This window comes from Mustela nigripes, chromosome 4, assembly GCF_022355385.1.
Source record: "Mustela nigripes isolate SB6536 chromosome 4, MUSNIG.SB6536, whole genome shotgun sequence".
NCBI classification, from domain to species: domain Eukaryota; kingdom Metazoa; phylum Chordata; class Mammalia; order Carnivora; family Mustelidae; genus Mustela; species Mustela nigripes.
In genome coordinates, this window is record NC_081560.1 from 45,773,620 (window position 1) to 45,790,163 (window position 16,544).

The window sequence follows — 16,544 nt, forward strand, 5'->3', positions numbered from 1 at the left end:
GAGGATTTTGATGTATTCCTGTCTCACATTGAGGTCTTTCATCTATTCTGAGTCTATCATTGTGTGTGGTGTAAGGAAATGTTTCATTCTTCTGCGTGTGGATGTCCAATTTTCCCAACACTATTTGTTGAAGAGACAACATTCTTTTTTCCATCGGACATTTTTTCCTGCCTTTTTCTTTTCTTTTTTTCCATTGGACATTCTTTCCTGCTTTGTTGAAGATTAGTTGACCATAGAGTTGAAGATCTATTTCTGGGCTCTCTATTCTGTTCCATTGATCTAGGTGTCTCTTTTTGTGCCAGTACCATACTGTCTTGATGATGACAGCTTTGTAATAGAGCTTGAAGTCTGGAATTGTGTTGTCAGGCTCTCTTTTTCAACATTCTTCTGCCTATTGGGGGTCTTTACTATTACCAAATAAATTTTAAGATTATTTGTTCTATTTCTTAGAAAAAAAATTGATGGTATTTTGATAGGCATTGCTTTAAATGTGTAGATTGCTTTAGGTAGCATGCACATTTTCACAATATTTGTTCTTCCAATCCATGAGAATGGAACATTTTCCCATTTCTTTGTGTTTTCCTCAATTTCTTTCTTTATAGAAAGTACTTTAAAGCTTTCTGAGTACAGATTCTTTCCCTCTTTGTTTAGGTTTATTCCTAGGTATCTTATGGTTTTGGGTGCAATTGTAAATGGGATTGACTCCTTAATTTCTCTTTCTTCTGTCTTGCTGTTGGTGTATAGTAATGCAACTGATTACTGTGCATTGATTTTATATCCTGACACTTCACTGAATTCCTGTATGAGTTCTAGCAGTTTTGGAGTGGAGTCTTCTGGGTTTTCCACATATAGTATCATATCATCTGCAAAGAGTGATAGTTTGACTTCTTCTTTGCTGATTTGGATGCCTTTAATTTCTTTTTGTTGTTTGATTGCTGAGGCTAGGATTTCCAGTACTATGTTGAATAGCAGTGGTGATAGTGGACATCCATACCATGTTCCTGACCTTAGGGGAAAATCTGTTTTTCCCCGTTGAAAATAATACTTGCTGTGGGTTTTCATAGATGGCTTTGATGATATTGATTGCTATCCCTACACTTTGAAGAATTTTGATCAAGAAAGGATGCTGCACTTTGTCAAATGCTTTTTTAGCATCTATTGAGAGTATCATATAGTTCTTGTTCTTTCTTTTATTGATGTGTTGTATCACATTGATTGATTTGCGGATGTTGAACCAACCTTGCGGCCCAGGAATAAATCTCACTCGGTCATGGTGAATAATTATTTTAATGTACCGTTGGATCCTATTGGCTAGTATTTTGGTGAGAATTTTCGCATCTGTGTTCATAAAGGATAGTCTGTAATTCTCTTTTTTGATGGGATCCTTGTCTGGTTTTGGGATCAAGGTAATGCTGGCCTCATAAAATGAGTTTGGAAGTTTTCCTTCCATTTGTATTTTTTGGAACAATTTCAAGAGAATAGGTATTAATGATTCCTCAAATGTTTGATGGAATTCCCCCTGGGAAGCCGGCTGGCCCTGGGCTCTTGTTGGGAGATTTTTGATGACTGCTTCAATCTCTTACTGGTTATAGGTATGTTCAGGTTTTCTATTTCATCTGGCTCAGTTTTGGTAGTTTTTATGTCTCTAGGAATGCATCCATTTCTCCCAGATTGTCAAATTTGCTGGCGTATAGTTGCTTATAAATGTTCTTATAATTGTTTGCATTCCTTTGGTGTTGGTTGTGATCTCTCTTCTTTCATTCATGATTTTATTTATTTGCGTCCTTTCTCTTTTCTTTTTGATAAGTCTAGCCAAGGGTTTATCAATCTTAATTCTTTTGAAGAACCAGTTCCTAGTTTCATTGATCTGTTCTACTGTTCTTTGGGTTTCTATTTTTTGATTTCTGCTCTGATCTTTATTATTTCTATTCTCCTGCTGCGTTTAGGCTTTCATTGGTATTCTCTCTCCAGCTCCTTTAGGTGTAGGGTCAGGTTGTGTACTGGAGACCTTGCTTGTTTCTTGAGAAAGGCTTGTATTGCTATATACTTTCCTCTCATACAAAATCTGTGTCCCACAGATTTTCAACATTTGTGTTTTCATTTTCATGTGTTTCCATGAATTTTTTCAATTCTCTAATTTCCTTGTTGACCCATTCATTCTTTAGTAGGATGCTCATTAGCCTCCATGATTTGGGTTCTTTCCAACTTTCCTCTTGTGATTGAGTTCTAGCTTCAGAGCATTGTGGTCTGAAAATATGCAGGGAATGATCCCAATCTTTTGTTACCAGTTGAGACCCGATTTGTGACCCAGGATGTGATCTTTTCTGGAGAATATTCCATGTGCACTAGAGAAGAATTTGTATTCTGTTGCTTTGGGATGGAATGTTCTGAATGTATCTGTGATGTCCATCTGGTCCCGTGTGTCATTTAAGGCCTTTATTTTCTTTTTGATCTTTTGCTTGGATGAAATGTCCATTTCAGTGAGGGGGCTGTTAAAGTCCCCTACTATTATTGTATTATTGTCGATGTGTTTCTTTGATTTTGTTGTTAGTTGGTTTATATAGTTGGCTGCTCACATGTTAGGGGCATAGATATTTAAAATTGTTAGATTTTCTTGTTGGACAGACCCTTTAAGTATGATATAGTCTCCTTCCTCATCTCTTATTATAGTCTTTGGTTTAAAATCTAATTTATCTGATATAAGGATTGCCACCCCAGTTTTCTTTGGATGTCCATTAGCATGGGAAATTGTTTTACACCTCCTCACTTTAAGTCTGGAGATGTCTTTGGGTCTAAAATGAGTTTCTTATAGACAGCATATTGATGGATTTTGGTTTTTAAAATCCATTCTGATACTGTGTGTCTTTTGATTGGGGCATTTAGCCCATTTACATTCAGGATAACTACTGAAAGATACTAATTTAGTGCCATTATACTGCCTGTACAGTGACTGTTACTCTATATTGTCTCCGTTCCTTTCTGGTCTACTACTTTTAGGCTCTTTCTTTGTTTAGAGGACCCCTTTCAATATTTCCTATAGGGCTGGTTTGGTGTTTGCAAATTCTTTTAATTTTTGTTTGTCTTGGAAGCTTTTTATCTCTCCTTCTATTTTTCAATGATAGCCTAGCTGGATATAGTACTCCTGGCTGCATATTTTTCTCATTTAGTGCTCTGAATGTATCATGCCAGTTCTTTCTGGCCTGCCAGGTCTCTGTGGATAAGTATGCTGTATGTTAACAGACCTCTTCTCCTGAGCCGCTCTCAGGATTTTCTCTTTGTTTTATTATTAGATGATGGGGTGTGGACCTATTTTTATTGATTTTGAGGAGAGTTCTCTGTGCCTCCTAGATTTTGATGCTTGTTCCCTTTGCCGTATTAGGGAAATTCTCTGTAATAATTCTCTCCAATATACCTTCTGCCCCATCTCTCTTTCTTCTTCTTCTGGAATCCCAATTATTCTAATATTGTTTCATCTTATGGTATCACTTACATCTTGAATTCTCCCTTCATGATCCAGTAGCTGTCTGTCTCGTTCTGCTCAGCTTCTTTATTCTCTGCATTTGGTCTTCTATATCTCTAATTCTTTCTTCTGCCTCTTTTATCCCAGCAGTAAAAGCCTCCATTTTTTTATTGCACCTCATTAATAGTTTTTGTTTGTTTGTTTCAAATGGGTTAGGTTTTAGTTCTCTTATTTCTCCAGAAAGGGTTCCTCTAATAATTTTACCCTTTTTCATTCAGTCTCTTATCATGAGTAGTTTTCCACTCTTTTAAAATTTGATACCATTCAGTTGTATAAGACACATACTTTTCTTTTTTTATTTAAATTCCAATTAACATATAGTATATTATTAGTTTCAGGAATAGAATTTAGTGGGTCATCACTTACATCCAATACCCAGTACACATCCCAAGTGCCCTCCTTAATGCCTATCACCGATCCAGCCCACCCGCCCCAGCTCCCTCCTATCCACCTCCTTCCAGCAAACCGAGGTTTGTTCTCTGTAGTTAAAAGACTGTTTCATGGCTTGCCTCTCTCCCCCTGCCCATGTTCATTTGTTTTGTTTCTTAAATTCCACATGAGTGAAGTCATACGGTATTTGTCTTTCTCTGACTTATTTCATCTAGCACTATAGTCATTAGCTCCATCCACATTGTTGCAAATGACTAAGTTTCATTCTTTCTGATGGCTGAGTAATATTCCTGTGTGTGTGTGTGTGTGTGTGTGTGTATGTGTATGTGTAAACACCACATCTTCTTTATCCATTCTTCAGTTGATGGACATTTGGGCTCTCTCCATAGTTTGGCCATTGTTGATAATGCTGCTATAAACATCAGGACACATGTATCCCTTTGAACAGTATTTTGTATCCTTTGGATAAAAACCTAGTAGTGTAACTGCTGGATCAGAGGGTAGTTCCACTTCTAACTTTTTTTTTTTTAATTTTATTTATTTAATGGGGCACCTGGGTGGTTCAGTGGGTTAAAGCCTCTGCCTTCAGCTCAGGTCATGTTCCCAGGGTCCTGGGATCGAGCCCCGCATCGGGCTCTCTGCTCAGTGGGGAGCCTGCTTCCTCCTCTCTCTCTCTGCCTGCCTCTCTGCCTATCTGTGATCTCTGTCAAATAAATAAAATCTTTAAAAAAAAAGATTTATTTAAAAAAATATATTTTATTTATTTGACAGAGCACAAGCAGGGGGAGTGGCAGGCAAAGGGAGAGGGAGAAGCAGGCTCCCTGCAGAGCAGGGAGAGCCTGATATGGTCCTCGATCCCAGGATCCTGGGGTCATGACCTGAGCCAAAGGCAGTGGCTTAACCAACTGAGCCACCCAGGCGCCCATATTTTTAACTTTTTGAGGAACCTCCACCCTGTTCTCCAGAGTGGCTGCACTAGCCTGCATTGCCACCAAGAGTTCAAGAGGGTTCCCCTTTCCCCACATCCTCCTCAAATACACATGCTTTTTATGCAAAACACTGAGAACTCATTGCAGGACTCTAGTGTCTCCAGTCTCCTGTTTCCCAGGAGGGATGGTAGGGATGGTGGTGGGTGGCTGATGCTGTGACAGCCTGTTGCCTAGGCAGCCCCAGGTCTGCTGTGCGTGGGCCTGGCGCACAGTGCTCTCAGCCTAATAAGCTCTCAGCTGTCCCTTGCTGTAGGCCAGGCACTCTTCTGAGTGTTTTGCATACAGTCACTAACTTAATCCCCACAACAGCTCTAGGAGAAAATGTTCTTATGAGCCCCATTTTACAGATGTAGGAGACAAAGTTCCAAGATATAATGTAATTCACATAATCTTAAATCCAGATAAAATCCAGTTAAAATGGGAGCCTAGCGTCCTGCCTTGAAGAACCTTGCAGGTTATCTGCACTGGGGAGGGAGGGCATGGGGCTTCATCACTGCAGTTCCCCGCCCAGACCCCCAGACCACAACAGCCCACTAGCATGCTGGAGCAGGGGCCTCTTCACCTAAAAGCAGCATTGGTAGTGAGGGTTCTGAGGGTGCTTCCTGATCTTTGCTTCTTGGAAGATTGACCATGTCCTCACGAATGTCTCGGACCCCTGCAGAGGATCAAGTGGATGCTGGCGATCGGCACCCCTACAAGCTCACTTTTAGGCTGCCGCCAACCCATATCCTCTGTGGGGGCATTTCTGGGACAGTCATGTGCTCAGGCCCTTTGACAGCTCTCTGAAAGCCCACGGGGATCTTAGTCTTCTAATTGGGCAACTACCTGATGGGCTTCTGTTCCCAAGGCTTCTGCTTCTCTTATCCCTACATTTCCCTTCGCATTTGAAACCTACAGCAGCTTCGGTAAGGGTCTTCTGTGGGAATCTTCTCCAGGCCAGAGCTCCCGGGACAGAGCAAAGACCTCTGCCTGGGACTATACAGCAAGTGTGGTGACCGGCAGAAAGTCAGGGGTGTGCACGAGCTCACATTCACGGTCTTGCCTCTTCCCTCAGGATGTGGGGCAACAGAATTGGTGACGAAGGAGCAAAGGCCTTCGCAGAGGCTCTGAGGAACCACCCCAGTCTGACCAACCTCAGGTAACTCCTGCTTTCTGAGACCCGCTGGCCCCGGGGTCCAACCTGGGCAGTCCGCGTGCCTCCTGCTTTGCCGGCAGGAGTTGTCACGGGGAGGAAGATGGTTGGCTTTCTGAATGAAGAAGGTATTTGTGTCTGTGATTTTTCTTAAATCACAGGCATAGCACATTATTATTCAGCTTGGCCACTTGTCATGTGTACACAGCAATGTAACTGCTGCCACTTGGATTGAGACCGAGGACTTTGCCAGCCTCTCCGTGGTCTCTCCAGGCTCTTTGGCAGTGGGGAAATGGGTGAGGGATTCTCAAGTCTACATAACCTTCCTCCTTCCCAAGATCGTGCTGAGACACAGGGAAACCTTCATCTCTGTGAAGACCTACTCCTCCCTGGCCTTCTTTCAGTCCTCTGGCCAAGTCTCAGAGCCTCGGGTGTCTCCCTATTGCCCAGGTTCTTCCTAACACCGAGAAAGAAATCCCAGATAGTGGGGGCAATAGCAGTTTCTTCTTCACGAGAACAGAGGACGCTTCTCCAGGTCTCACTCATGGGTAGAAGAGTCAGCCGCCTGAAGCAGAGCCCTCCCAGCCCCTGCTGTGCGTGGGACCCACTGGTTTCACTTCCTGTCTGACCTCTCCTTGAGCGGTCTTGTGCCAGTCCTCATGCTCAGAGTGTGGGCTCTGGAGCAACAAAGCTGAAGCCACTGCTGGCCAGGCTGAGCACTTCTGCTTCCTTCGTGGGCAGGGGCCACCTCCAGGCAGCATCTTCCGCGTGTTTCCGTTGCTGAAGCCAAAGCCATATGTAGACATGTCTGTAATGATTGACCCTACATGTTTTCCTTCCTAGTCTTGCATTCAACGGCATCTCCAGAGAAGGAGGAAAGAGCCTTGCACAGGCCCTGGAGCAGAACACCTCTCTGAGAATATTCTGGTAATAACCAGAGTCCTCTTGAAAGGTTGGGTCTCAGGGATTATTCCAAAGCCTGGTATCTTAACTGAAAAGCTGCCATTTAATTAAAAAGGTTCTAGGTCTTTCCTCAGTGTTGCATCAATAATTTAATTTCCTCCTAGAAGAAGAAAAAAAAAAAAAAAGCCATTCCTAGCAGCACAGACAAGTACAGAGGGGGAAGCGGGCCCCAGGAGCATAGGTTTGCCCTTCACCTTCTTTGCCAACCTAGACCTCAGGAACACCCGAAGTCTGGTCATTCTGGCAGGATGATCCTCAGAGCACCTTCAGATAGCATTTGCAGAGTCCAGCTTTGATGCACTTGGCTCAGACTCTTCTCCCTTCCTCCCCATGCAGCCCCATCACAGTCTGGCCCTTCATGGTCCAGCTCACCAGTCACCAGAAGCCCACATTCCTCACTCCTTCTCTGTCCTCCAGGGGTAATAATTTAGAATATGTTGCCTTCTGACAGGGCTTTTTAAATTTTGTTTTTGTCTTTCCTTTTGTCATTTACTCTTTTATTTATTTGAACTTTTATTTACTTGCCAGTATCATAAATTCCTTATGGGTGAGGGAATTGTATTAGGGCTCAGGGCACCTGAGGTAATCAGCTTTCATTAATATTGACAATATCATCATTTTGAGAGTTCTACTAGACCTGCTGGCCAGTAAATACATTTTCAGTTCTTTTCCTCTAAAAATAAAATCTTTAAAAAATACTTTGAAATATTTTTAAAAACACTGTAAGGAAGTAAAAAAGTATGAAGTAAAAGAACTACCTCCCTCGTGTTTTCCAGATATAATCTTTTCCTTCTAGTCTTTGAATGTATATTCTAGCCTTCTAGCATTTCAATGAATATTCATATACATATATATATATTTTTTTTTTTCTTACAAAATAGAATAGTATTTAGCAAGTGGCTTTTACAAAATATCTTACGGGGCATCTGGGTGGCTCAGTCAGTTAAGCCCAACTCTTGATTTTGGCTCAGGTCACGATCCCAGGGTTGTGAGATCGAGCCCTGTGTGAGGCTCCATATTTAGTGCAGAGTCTGCTCGAGACTCTCTCCCCGCCTCTGCCCCTCCCCCTGTGCGTGTGATCTCTCTTTCTCAAATAAATAAATCTTAAAAAAAAAAATCTTAGCGATATATTGTCCGCATTTTACATGTCCTTTCTTGTCAGGATCTCTCAGTCTCAACACTGCTGACATTTTGGTCCAAATCCCTCTTGTGAGGGGCTGTCCTGTTCATTACAGGATGTTTAGCAGAATCCTGGGCACCCACCCTTTAGATACCTGCAGTACCCTCCAACTGTGGTGATCAAAAATGTCTCCAGGTGTTGACCAATGTCCCCTAGACAAAAGTACTTTGTTGAGAACCACTGCTCTGCGTGGACAGTAGTAATGTTAGAACCAAGCATCTCTCGAGTGCTGAAGTACTGACTGTATGCCATGCATTCTTCTCACCCTTTTATTATTTGTTTGCTTGTTTGTTTTTTGAGAGAGAGTAGGGGAGAGAGAGAGTGTGAGTAGGGTGGGTGGGTGGGCGGGGAGAGAGAGAGAATCTTAAGCAGGGTCCACGCTCAGTGCACAGCCCGACATGGGGCTCAACATCATAACCCTGGGATTGTGACCTGAGCCAAAATCGAGAGTCAGACGCTTAACCAACTGAGCCACCCAGGCACCCCTATTCTCAGCCTCTTATATGTGTTCCCTCACCCTCACAGCCCCCCCATAATGTCTATACTGTGACTCTTCACCCTTATTTCTCTGGTGAGAAAACTCTGGTGCAGAGAAGTTCCACCACCAGTCTGAGGTTGTCCTGCTAGTGTGTGACACACATGGGACATGTCTGGCTCCAGAGGACTCTTAATATGTTCTTCTGCCTCATTCTCTCTACCTCATTCCCTCTAAAGGCTGCAGGACATCCCACTGAATGGATGTTTGCCACTTAGCTGCCCAGCAGCCTCGGCTGAGGTTGACTGGTGCTCACACTTCACCTTCCGACCAATCCCACTGTGGGCAACACTGTGTGCACAGGTCCTTGTGTGCACCTCTTTGCACACTGCAGGCTCAGTGTCCAGAAGTGCCACTGTGGGCTCAAAGTATGACACACTTAAAATTCAGATAGACACGGCCAAATTGCCCTTTGAGGGATGATTTTTTTTAAAGTTCTGTTTCATTCTTCTTTAGTTATTCTTCCATCCGCTGGCACAACAGGGTCCCACCCCGTTTACATCGGGAGCTTCTAGTCCTCCGTGCTTTGTCCAGACCACTTCTGGTTTTAAGAAGAGCTGAGAGACTTCCTGAACTTTGAGTTCCTAAATTTGGGTCCTTCACAGCGGGTGTCAGAGCTATCGAGCACCTTTTAACGTGTAGATGGCAGAGTCTTCCTGCACCTTGCCTTGGGAACAGGCTCTCAGTGGTGTCTGCGGCTGGAAGAAGCCTGGGAAGCGGGCACTGGCCCCCGTCTTCTGTGGGATCTGAGGCCCCCAGAAAAGGTGGAGAGAGGGAGCATACGTTCCGTAGAGCAGCAGAGCGAAGAAGTAGGAGCTTGGGTATAGGATTTGCACAAGAAATGAATCCCTCTTTATTGTCTATGGGGCTCAGGGGCTGGGATTGGGATCTGGCTGTTTGCTCAGTTCAGCAAGTGATGAGCAGCCTAAGCTAGAGAGATCTGGGCTGGGATCCCACTTCTGAGAACTCATTTTACAAATGTGTGCCAGATAGGGCTCTCCTGAATAAATGCTTCTTTCTTTTCTAGGCTCACCAAAAATGAACTGGATGACGAAGTGGCAGAGAGCCTGGCAGAGATGTTGAAAGTCAACCAGACACTGAAACATTTATGGTAACTCAGCAAACCTCAGAATTTCAGGCTGTGCTACTTTTAGAGCCTGTTTTTTGAGATGAGGCGCCTGGCTGGCACAGTCAGTAAAGCACTAAACTCCTGTCTTGGGGTTGTGAGTTCAGGCCCCGTGTTAGGTGTAGAGCTTACTTATAAAATCTTAAAAAAAAAATACAGGTCAGTGGGTTTTGGTGTACTCACAGATTGGCAACCAACATGAAGATCTAATTATAGGACAGTTTTGCCCCAAGACGGAGTACACCCCCGTTCATTAAACATCACCTCCCTGTCCTTGACTTGACTGTCCTTGACAAGGACTGGAGGATTTGCCTATTCTAGGCATTTCACGGAAATGGACTCCTATATGTGACTTTTTGTCTGCCTGCCTTCACTGGCATGAGTTTTCAAGATTCGTCGACTTTCTAGCATGTGTCAGAACCTCATGGCTCTGTGTGGCCAATATTCCTCTGTGTGGATCGTCCACAATCTGTCCATTCATCGGTTGGTAGGCATTGGGGTTGTTTCTACTCTTTGACTGTTGTGAATGTGTGTGGACATGTGTTTTCATTTCTCCTGGGTATACACTTAGGAGTAGAATTGCTGGGTCGTGTGGCCACTCTGTTGTTAACTTTTATTTTTTTTAAGATTTTATTTATTTATTAGAGAGCACGAGCAGAAGGGAGAGGGAGAAGGGGAAAGAGGCTCTCCACTGAGCACGGAGCCCAATGCGGGGCTCGATCCCAGGACCCTGAGATCATGACCTGAGCCAAAAGCAGAGGCTTAACTGACTGAGCCACCCAGGTGCCCCTGTAGGTGACTTTCTGAGGAGCCACCGAAGTATTTTCTGAAGTGGCTGCTTTACTCTACCTTCTTACCAGCAATGTGGGAAGGCTCCCAGTTCTCACATCCTCACCAACAACACTGGTTGTCCATCTTTTTGAATCCTGTCACTCTGGTGGGTGGGAAGTGTTATCTCATTGCGGTTTTGATCCGCATTTCCCTGATGACTAACACTAGGCATCCTTTCCTGGGCTTGTTGGCCTTTGTGTATCTTTGAAAGATGTCTCTACATCCTTCCCCCAAATTTAATTTAAATGTTAAAAAATTTAATTTATTTGCCTTTTTATTGCTGAGTTGTTAGAGTTACTTTATATATTCAGGGTACTAGACACTAGGTGGACAGTCTATAACTATTTCCTCTGTGGGGTTTTTTTTAACTTTCTTGTTAATGATCTTTGAAGCACAAGAGTGTTTAATTTTGATGGAAGTCCAGTTTTCTTCTTTGGTGGTTTGTGCTTTAGGTGTCTTGCTAAGAAACTGTTGTATAATCCAAAGTCACAAAGATTTACATTTACTTAAAGTTTTTCTTTAAGTGTTAGAGTTTGGCTCTTGCATCGAGGTCTGTGATCCTAAATGCTAATTTCTGGAGTTAATTATTGTGTGTGGTCTGAGGCACGGGGCCCAAATTCATTCTTTGGCATGTGGCTATCCAGCTGTCCCAGTACCTCCTGTTGAAAAGACTATCTTACCCTTTTAAGTGGCTCTGATGCTTTTGCCAAAAATCAATTGACTGTAAACGTATGGGTGTATTTCTGGACTTTCTATTCTAGTTCATTGATCTGTTTATCCTTACGTCAGGATCACACTGTCCTGATTATTCTAACTCTGTAGTATGTTTTGAAATCAGGCAGTGTGAGTCTTCCAACTTTGTTCTTCCTTCTCAAGACCGTTTGGGCTCTTCTGGGTCCCTTGTATTTCCATATGAATTTCAGCTCACCTTGTCAGTTTCTTTAAAGCAGCCAATCTGTGCTTTTACATCTATTTTGTTGTTGTTTTTCTGGCCTGTAGACGTTCTTACCTCCCACTCCTGGTGCCAGGCCGGCCCCTACAGGGAGCTTCAAGCTGGACTGAGGCTAGAGAGCGAGTCTCGGCGGCTTAATGGGTGCGCAGACCACACTGGCCGTTGTGAAGAAGGCCCCGGGGAGCATGTGGCCCTGAGGGCTGTCACACTTTTTGGCTCTCTCACTACCTGGTGTCTTGCCAGCTCTTGGCTGGAAGGAGCTCTCCTGGCAAAGTAGAGGTGATGAAGCAGCAGCAATTTAACCCAATGTATGGTTCTGGGTCCACTTCCAGGTTCTGTCTTTGCTCCTTTTGCCAAAATGTCCAAGTTGTGGTTGTCCTTACCAGTGGGTCATCACCTCTGCCACTGAGCCCAGGGGTCCCACTTTGGGAGATGTGACTGGGAGACTAGGACATGGTCCTATGAGCTGGGGGAGCGATGGTGACGAGCGCGCCCAGCCCCTGGACACCAGAGCAGAAACTGTGAGAACTTCCTTCATACACATCCTCCCACTGAGACCTCACACCCGGGGCAGGGGACCTTCTCTTGCTCCCATTTTACAGATCAGGCCACTGAGGCATAGAAAAGTGTGAGCTATTTCTTCAAGCTTCTGTGGCTGAAAGTGGGGAGTGGGTATGGGGAGTGGGTGTGGGTGTGTGGAGGAGGGGAGCTTTGAATGCTGTGCTGTCCTGCCTCTTCAGGGGGTTGGCCCCTTCTTGCTTAATTTCTATAATCCCATCAATCATGAAGATGAAGCCCTCATCTTGGTAGGGCTGCCTTCTTGGGTCAGGGTCCCGGATTTCTTAGGGTCAAGTTCAGTAGTAGCCTTATTCTACAAAGAGCCAAAGGAGTAGGTCTGTGAGGAGGCATCGGTGCCTTGTGCGGTGTGAAGCTCTTGGTTGGGTTGGAAGCCCCGCTGTCCGGGGCAGCACTGAGAAATTGTCCAGGCTCCCGGCTGTATCAGAAGCCTTTGTTTCATTTGGATCACTGCTACCGACCTAAAGGGTACACTCCTCGAAGCCCCATTATTGATGCTTTCCTACTGGGACCCATGAGCAGCGGCAGGAGAATCTCTCTTCCCTACCGCCCCGCACCGGAGGACCTCAACACGGAGAGGACATGGTGCATTCTTAGAACCCATTGTTTCCCCAAAGTGGTGAACAGCCATTTGGCAGCTACTAAACTTTAAAAACTGCCTTCCCCAGCCAGCTGGAAAGCCACCAGACTGTCTCTCCCCTGGGTGTTTCTTAGAATTTGTTGTTCAGATTGCTAGCCACCAAACATTTTTGACTGGGCACCCTGCCGCGAGAAATGCCGACACACACACATAAATGTATTCATGTATTAAATAATCTATGTATGAATACACAGATATATTATGCTCACTCTAAGATAAATTCCAAAAAATTGAACATTTTAAAGGATGTCCTTTATTCTGGTAGGTCTGATCAAGATAGTCTTAGCCAGTTTAAAAGACACAGGGACACAGTACTTCCCCTGACCCTGCCTCATTTCCACCACACTCTTACAACTCCCTAATGGAGGGGGCAGTGTTACTCCAGTATTAAGTATCTACTACAAGATACATTCTTCTTTCAGGCTTATCCAGAACCAGATCACAGCCAAGGGGATTGCCCAGCTGGCAGATGCCTTACAGAGGAACACTGGCATCATGGAGATCTGGTAAGACATATCTGCTGCTGGTCCTCAATGGTAACAGTGCTTACTGATTCAGCACCACCGACTGGGTGCCTGGCACAATGGGGAGCCCTTTGCAATTACCTCTCATGGTTCCCATTATCTAGTCAAGTAGCTGGTATTATTTCCACACCGAGGCCCAGTGACGTAAAGCTTGCCCAAGGTGCCACCTAAGAGGAGAAGCTGGATCTGGTCCAGATTGCCTGACTGCGGTCAGCGTGCTCCTCCCAAGCCCCCCGTCTTCCTCTACCTTCCTGGGGTCGCATGGGGCAAACAGCCCCAGAAAGGGATCCCTGCTAGAAGTGAACCACTCAGGGACTCAGGAGGCTGAGAGACGAATGTGCTAACCAGAGTTTGGGGCTCATTCTTCTCTTCGGTGCTTCCTGGCTTTCAGGAAATAGTTCCATGCTGGATTTGAGCTGACTTGTGCTCTCCCTCAACCTCCTATTTCTGTTTGGAGGAGCTGTTTATGCGGCTAGTGGGACAGAGCCAAATTATTTGCTTTCCACAACACTGAGCCCTGTTCCGCTCTGTTATTGCCTCACAAGACACATTCCCCCACCCCCACCCCCCCACACACATTTGAGGCATTTGGGTCTGGGCCTACAGAATGTGCCAGGCCATAAGCAGGGTTGGGGGAATTCCCAATAGTAACGGTTGCAGCCATGGTTTGGGTGCTGGGGAAATGGCAGTTAGCCAGACTGAAAGAACCCTGATTGCTTAAGAGTCTGGGCTTCCCGGAGCTGAGAGCAGGGGGCTGAACTCCTAAGTACTCTGGAGTTTGTCCTGCATCTCGGCTTGGGGGGGGGGGGGGGGGGGGTGGGGAGGGCACAGCCCTGCAGAGCAACCGTGTGGAGGACCCAGCAGGGGGCAGAGCCAGACCTCCCTTGAGGACACAGATGGGGAGACGAGTTCCCCCTCTCATTGTGGCCTCTGTGAGATCGGAGGAGCAGCCTCTCTGAGAACTCAAATCCTCCACTCAGAGGGCAGTTACTCATTAATGACTTGACTTCTTCATGACTGGGGGGAATTTCCCAGCCAAAAAAAGTATATCGGGGTATAGCCCCTTGACCATGGCTCTGAGTACAGTGCTTATTAAACTTTGCCTTGGAACTTGTCAGAGGATCATAAAATGAGTTTGGTTGGGTTGTGACCAGCATTATTTAAAAAATGAACTTGAGCAGAGTAAGGGAAAGCGCTGTCCATAGTATGAAGTATGATTTTATACTTGTTTCAGGTATGTATATGTGTGTATGGACAGATGCTGGTTCGCAATGGAAAAATGTAATTCTTGGTTGGGTCATGGTTGAAAAAAGTGCTTAGAAAACACTGTCCGAGAGAAGAGAGCCCAGCTCCGCCAGACTGACCAAGGCGCTGCGGTCTGCGCAGCTATGCCCACTCCTCTGTCTGGAAGGCCCGTGATAGCCCCTGGGACTTGAGTTTGTGCTCATCTCCATGTGTGATGTCATGATTTGGGTTCTGCAAAGTCCTGTTCAGGGCTGGGAGTGGGGAGGGAGCCACTCTGTCTGCAGTCATCAGCAGCTCAATGGCTCGCTGTTTGGACTGACAACTAGTTCTCCCCTGCGCTGGACCTGAAGAGCTTGCAGCCCCAGCTCCCGCCCTGGGTTCTGCTGCTAAGACAGGAGGCTGTGTGTTCTGGGACTTGATATTGTACGGGTTGGAGCACACACGTTGGTCTTTTTTTTTTTTTTTTTTTTAAGATTTTATTTATTTATTTGACAGAGAGAAATTACAAGTACACTGAGAGGCAGGCAGAGAGAGAGAGAGTAGGAAGCAGGCTCCCTGCCGAGCAGAGAGCCCAATGCGGGACTCGATCCCAGGACCCTGAGATCATGACCTGAGCCGAAGGCAGCGGCTTAACCCACTGAGCCACCCAGGCGCCCCACACACGTTGGTCTTATGAGGCGGTGTACTCCAGACCATGAGCTCTTTGGGGTGTGGGGCCTGGGTCATGGTATTAAGAAAACAAGGTTCAGCTGAGTGAACTGGAAGGTCTAATTGGCTTTAATTAAACAATTCAGGAGTTGGCAGCATCCCACCTAGCCCGTCCCCTGGCGGTGGAGGGGGGCCAGCGGGGAGCTCTGCTAAGCCAAAGGAGAGAAAGGTTCTTAAAGGCAGAGGGCATGAACAAAGACGAATGCCCTAGCAGGGAATGCATTGTTCTAGCCAAGGCTGCCCCTCTTAAGGGGAGCTGAAGGAGCCTCTCAGTCAATTTCCTGGGATTGACCAGGAAATTCTATGTTGACTGACTAAAGGTTACCTTCTTTCCTCTCAGCTGCTCCCCTGTAGTTCTCAAAGCCTCTGTTGATCTTCGGCATTCTCGGGTCATGATGTTTTCTCAGGTTAGGAGTTCAGATTTATATTCCTTTAAATCGGTTGTCCTCTTTGTGCCTTTGTGTTGGTCCAGTCTGGGGAGACCGTTTGCTTGGTGGGTAGCAGCTGCAAACAGGTATTTAAAATTTGTGAAAGAAGGTAATGCAGCAGGGAGAGATGATGATTATGGTAAGATAATGTGCCATGTTTACAGGGTACTTTGAAGCCAGGGTCTCCAATCCAGTCAAAATCAAATAAATCAACGACCCCATGGAAGGAGTCCTCTTTTTAAGACAAGCGGCTTGTTTTGTGAGTTGACCTGAGTTTCCACTTTCCCAGAAGGGTGAATCCGGGTGTAGCAGGTGGTAGTGGGTCCACCAGGCAGCTCCTTGCTCGATAATCAAGGGCTCTTCTGTTACCGGGAACAACTCTGGACAGAGAGTCTAGGGACCTGTGTGGGCAGTTCTTGCTTTAGTGGCAATTTGGCGAACATTTCAAGAATTAAGGAGAAGTGCCTGATTATAGCCTCATTTATATTTATCCCTGGAAGTAAGGATCTGCCAAAAGGAGAGTCCTGAATCATGAAAGCCTCCCTGTAGTTCCCTTCTAACTCCTGTTGTAAATTCACCAGAGTCAGCCAGTGATAAAAGTGCGATTTTTCTCCTAGCCTGAGATAGAAGGTGGCTCTGAATTCCCGAGGTTGCCCCCTGAGCGGTGGCATTATCTCGCCAAGACAATACCAGAGGGGAGGGAAGGAAAAGGGCCAATGCTCAGTCCCAGGGTGAAGCCTCCAGCCCACGTCGTGAGCAGAGGCAGTCTGTGGGGGCAGCTGTTTCTCTCCGTGGTTGGGTTGAT

At 45.5% G+C, this 16,544-nt stretch overlaps 2 protein-coding genes across 7 annotated transcripts in view; one reads left to right on the forward strand and one right to left on the reverse strand.

The window, feature by feature from the left end:
- The window catches only part of ZNRF2 (zinc and ring finger 2), a 396,032-nt gene that overhangs the window by 230,184 nt on the left and 149,304 nt on the right, over positions 1-16,544 (reverse strand). The gene's annotated exons all lie outside the window — the stretch shown is intronic.
- NOD1 (nucleotide binding oligomerization domain containing 1) overlaps positions 1-16,544 on the forward strand; it is a 68,563-nt gene that overhangs the window by 38,587 nt on the left and 13,432 nt on the right. For all 3 annotated transcript variants that reach the window (XM_059396638.1, XM_059396637.1, XM_059396640.1), the window contains 4 exons: positions 5,954-6,037; positions 6,875-6,958; positions 9,737-9,820; positions 13,257-13,340. In XM_059396638.1, coding sequence (XP_059252621.1) covers positions 5,954-6,037; positions 6,875-6,958; positions 9,737-9,820; positions 13,257-13,340 — 336 coding nt within the window. The remainder of the gene's footprint in view (positions 1-5,953; positions 6,038-6,874; positions 6,959-9,736; positions 9,821-13,256; positions 13,341-16,544) is intronic.